This window comes from Theobroma cacao, chromosome 6 (assembly GCF_053813885.1).
Source record: "Theobroma cacao isolate CCN51 chromosome 6, ASM5381388v1, whole genome shotgun sequence".
Classification (NCBI taxonomy): domain Eukaryota; kingdom Viridiplantae; phylum Streptophyta; class Magnoliopsida; order Malvales; family Malvaceae; genus Theobroma; species Theobroma cacao.
The window spans coordinates 7676370-7680978 of NC_142644.1; the positions used below are offsets into that span (position 1 = coordinate 7676370).

The window sequence follows — 4609 nt, forward strand, 5'->3', positions numbered from 1 at the left end:
TAAAATTGGAAATTTTGATGTTCAAGGGTAAAATCGTCATTTTGTCACCTAAGATAATAATTTGATCATGGAGTGAAATTATTGACCAAGATTAACTATTTGGAGTATAATTTAATGATAGGAAGTGAAAAAGTTTAATTCTGGTGATTTTTGGAGTGTAGGGGTAAAATCGTAATTTTACCACCCGTGGATAAAATTTGAGATTTTGAGAGAATTTAGATCAAATTTGACAAATTGGAGAATGGTATGAGTATAAGGGATGAAAAATATATCTATGGGCAATTTTTCAATTTTTTGGGTAAAAATGTAATTTTTCACTTTTATGGGGGCAAAAGTGTAAATTTCAAAAATTACTCCACTGAGACTTTGGATAAGTCTGAGAATTTTATCTAAGCTATGCATATGTGGGATAAGTGTATGGTGAAAATTTGGAAACAAATGGATGAAATTTTAAAAATGGGCCAATGGGAAAGTGACACGTGGTATTTTTAATAAAATAATATTATTTTAATGAAAAGTCAGCCCATTTAAACCCCATTTTAAGTGCTGGCAGGCCATAAGGAAGAACAAGAGAGGAAATAGAGAGAAAAGGAAGAAAAAAAGAAAAACCAAAGAGAAACAAGAAAATTCAAAGGGGAATTCGCGATTTTCGACCGTTTACGTGTCTAACGGTAAGATTTTTCGATTTTAGCTTGATTTCTACCTTTCCTATTCCTTTATTTCCATTTAGCATGCTTGAGGAGAGAGATCAAAAAGTGATATCAAGGGCTGGACGAAATTCTAGGGGAGAGAAATTGAAATTTTTAGGTTTTGATTTTTAGTTAAATTGATAGTTTAAGTTAGTTAAATGTGTTTAGAAATTAAATTGGGCAAGAAATCATTAAATTTTCACAATAACCACTCTTGGCTGGATGCTCAATGCTTTACAATGATGATGAATTGATTTTATTCTAAGGGAAATGAAGAGAAAATGATGAAAAACGATTAAACGTGATAGAAAAACAAAGTAGAAAATTTACCGAGTTAATGTCCCATTTTTGGTCGAATTTTCCAAGGAAGGGAGTGAGCTGATTTTGTTGTTTTTAGAAGGTTATTGGCTGATATTTAATGGTTAGAAATGTTGGAGAGAATGGGATGATTTAGGGCTAAAATGGAGCGCGTTAGCAATTTATCGGGCAAAGTGCCAAAAATAGGTTAATACCGCGTTTAAGCCGTTTTAGGCTATTGCATTTCATACCATGCATTAGTATAGGATTTAAGTTAATTATATAGTGATTTAGGATCAATGTGATGAATTGTGTAAATTTTTGTAATGTGTCTAGGAGGAGAGCCTTCCGGAAAAGGCAAAGAAGTCGTACCCGACGAGTAGTGATCAGGGCGCTTAGAAAGCTTTTACTTTGTACAAACAGTGAGTAAACTTATTATTATTGTAAATTATCTAGAGTTTATTTTTAAATACCCTTTATGTATTTTATGAAATGAAAACGAGATTAAAACGAGATTTTTTGATGTTTTAGGAATAAATGTGACAAATAAAAATATATTGTATTGATTATGAAATTGAGTAATTGAAGGCTGCAAATTGACTTGAAAAATATATGTTTTCCTAGGAATGGCTTATGAGAAATGAGTATATGTGGCTATATTTTGTGAGTGCATTGGGAAATTTATGTAAGTTGTTTTTACTATGCAGGCTGGATAAATAAATAAAAGTCACGTTATACTGTCAAAATTTTATTAAAATTGGTGGGTTAGTCACTACAGTGACGGGTTTTCGTGGACTACCTATTGGAGGGGCACGGTAAACGCAGTTATATAGTTACTCCGGTTGTAGAGGTGAGGAGGGTAACTCCCAGGGTAGTATTAGAGCTCACTTCACGTCGAACCCCCACGTGAAATGTAACTCGTCCAACACCAAGGGACGACTTATTTTAAAAATAAAAATGTGTTTCACGTGTGAATATTTTAACACCCTTGGCAGACTCGGTTAGATGCCTCGACCAAGGTATCCCCGAGGATTAGTTTTGGCTTGAGACTTGTTTTAATAAAAGACATAAGCCTTAACAACTGTTTTGGTAAATTACAAATATTTTATAGTTTAAGAAATAAATTGGAAACATTATGAAATGGGTTGAAATTTGTTGTTTAAACTTGTCTTCATTTTACTCGCCTTTAGATATTTGTGATAATGTCTGTTTACTAATTGGGATTTTATAATCTCACCACCCTCTTTTCCACCCATTTCAGGTTCAGTATAGACTGTAGATAGCTGATCTCATCGAGGACTACCATTGGATCTGCATTTTCCAAACCGTAGGTTCACAGTCCTCTTTACTTTTGTTTATTCAGGGGCCCTCTTGTTATTGTAAATTAAATTAAATATTTTGGCTTACTGTATTTCAGTATGTATAAATTTATTTAGCTTTTACGCTATAAAAATTATTCACGTATAACTCTATAAATATTGTTTTATAAGAAAATAGAATATTTTTCTTAATATTTCTTTTATTTTCTTATTATATTCAAATAACCGTAATTTCGTTTTAAATGAAGATTTTAGACTTTTAAACTCATTTTGAATATGAATTATGTATTTTGTACTTGTATATTACGTTTTAGCCAGTTTCGAAATTTTTGAGAAAAAAATGACCAAAATACCTCTATGCGGCGAAAATTTATTTTGATTGTTTTTGATCTAAAATAATGTATATTCTCTAAAAACTCGATATTTAACAACGATTGCTCACAGGAAAGGAAAGAAACTGATATGTAAGCCTTGCGGGGTTTCGATTGGCATTCCGGATAATGAGTGTCAATCGGGACGTCGCGACGATTGTCATGGGCCTGAGGGAGGTTCCGGGTCGTGACAAGGTTTCTACATTCATTTGTAATTAGAAATAGGATTAGATTAGGAAAAAAAATTTGTAAATCAGAAGAAAGAAATCAAAGATGCCATGAAGAGCTAAAGGTGGATGCAAGCTAAGGCATGAAGTGCTTAATGTATGCTATCCCTTAAGATTTGACCAACTCGGTTCCTTCTATGGCTCAAGGAAACTAGAGTAGAAAAGTTCGTAACCATCTTCATAGAACAGCATGTGATAGATTTAATTTTATGCGATATATTAAATGTTATGCATGCTAATCAAATGAGACCTTAATAAAATGAAAAGGATAAAATCCCTCAGTAAATATTGAGTCACATACCACGTATGATTAAGTTACCTTCTACCATATAGCAAGAAAACCTAGTTGCTCTTTTAATTGGAGGCTTGTTAAGCACATTCAAGGCCACACTTTTACATGAGTATGTTTGAGCTATTAGTGAGTTTTACTCAACTAGTTTCATAAAATTTGGATGCTTGAAAACTTGATTATTATGAAAACTAGAGGCCAAGGTTAGGCGAAACATATATGATATGTTTAGGCAATGTGTTGTCAGCTAGCTGATATAAGAGTTGTATAGAGATATAATTGGTAAGCTCAGTTACCTACCTAATCCACTTATTATAGTTTGTTGAGCACACTCAAGGCCATGACTAGATGGATGAGATCCTAGCCCACTAAGAGAATCCTAGTAGAGATCTCTCAAGGTGATATAGAGGGTTATCATCTTGTAGAAAATAACGGGAGAACTATTTAAAATTTTAAAATCTTGTTTTAAATAGTTTATGCATGATTTTTACTTGTTGCTTTATTTTATCTATTTAGGCATAATTTATATATATATGGCTAATAATCTGTCACTGTGGAGTATCTTGGATGCAAACAAACTCACTGACTTAAACTTCCTCAATTGGTTTCGGAACCTCAAGATCGTTTTGAAATAAGAAAAGAAATCCTATGTCATTGACACTCCTATTCCACCAGTCCCTATTGCTGATGCTAGTGCTAAGGATAAAAAAGCATATCAACGTCATAAAGATGGCGATGATCAAGTAGCATGTGTGATGCTAGCTAGTATGACCCCTGAGCTCCAAAAGTAGCATGAACACATGGATGTCCAATCCATGATTCTTCACCTTAGAGAACTATTTGATAAGGAGGGGCACATTGAAAGTTATGAGATCTCTAAAGAACTATTCCGACGCAAGATGGCAGAAGGTAGTTCTGTTAGACCCCATGTACTAAAGATGATTGGACTCATCGAGAGACTTGGACAATTGGGATCAGCAATGGATCATAAGCTAAGTATAGACTTAGTTCTACAATCTCTTCTTAACAGCTTTAGTCAGTTCGTGTTGAACTTCCATATGAATCGATTGGAAGCCATGCTTTTTGAACTTCTGAATATGCTAGACATGGCAGAAAGGTCCATCAGGAAAGATAAGGGATCATTGCTTTTTGTTTCTTCTTCCAAGGCTCATATGAAGCAATAGAAGAAGAAAGCCCCAAAAGGGAAGAAGGTAAACTCTTAAAATGAAAAGGCACTAAAGCCTAAAAGAGGTGTCAAAAAGGACAAAGAGAAGGACATTTACCATAATTGTGGCAAACTTGGGCATTGGAGGAGGAACTGCAAGGAGTACCTAGCTACTGTGAGCAAGAAAAAGAAACTTATTGAAGTTTCTTATTCAGGTACCATTTGCTAAATGATTCTACTTTATATATTAAA

At 33.7% G+C, this 4609-nt stretch overlaps 1 protein-coding gene across 1 annotated transcript; it reads left to right on the top strand.

Annotated features, from left to right (window-relative positions):
• The first annotated feature begins 3992 nt into the window (after positions 1-3992).
• On the top strand, positions 3993-4376 carry LOC108662419 (uncharacterized). Its single transcript, XM_018122775.2, has one exon. It carries the CDS (start codon positions 3993-3995, stop codon positions 4374-4376), a length of 384 nt encoding a protein of 127 aa, XP_017978264.2.
• Positions 4377-4609: the final 233 nt, after the last annotated feature.

Bases quoted from the DNA above. Each gene is read 5' to 3' on its own strand.
- LOC108662419 (XM_018122775.2), top strand. From the start codon at position 3,993: ATGGATGTCCAATCCATGATTCTTCACCTTAGAGAACTATTTGATAAG.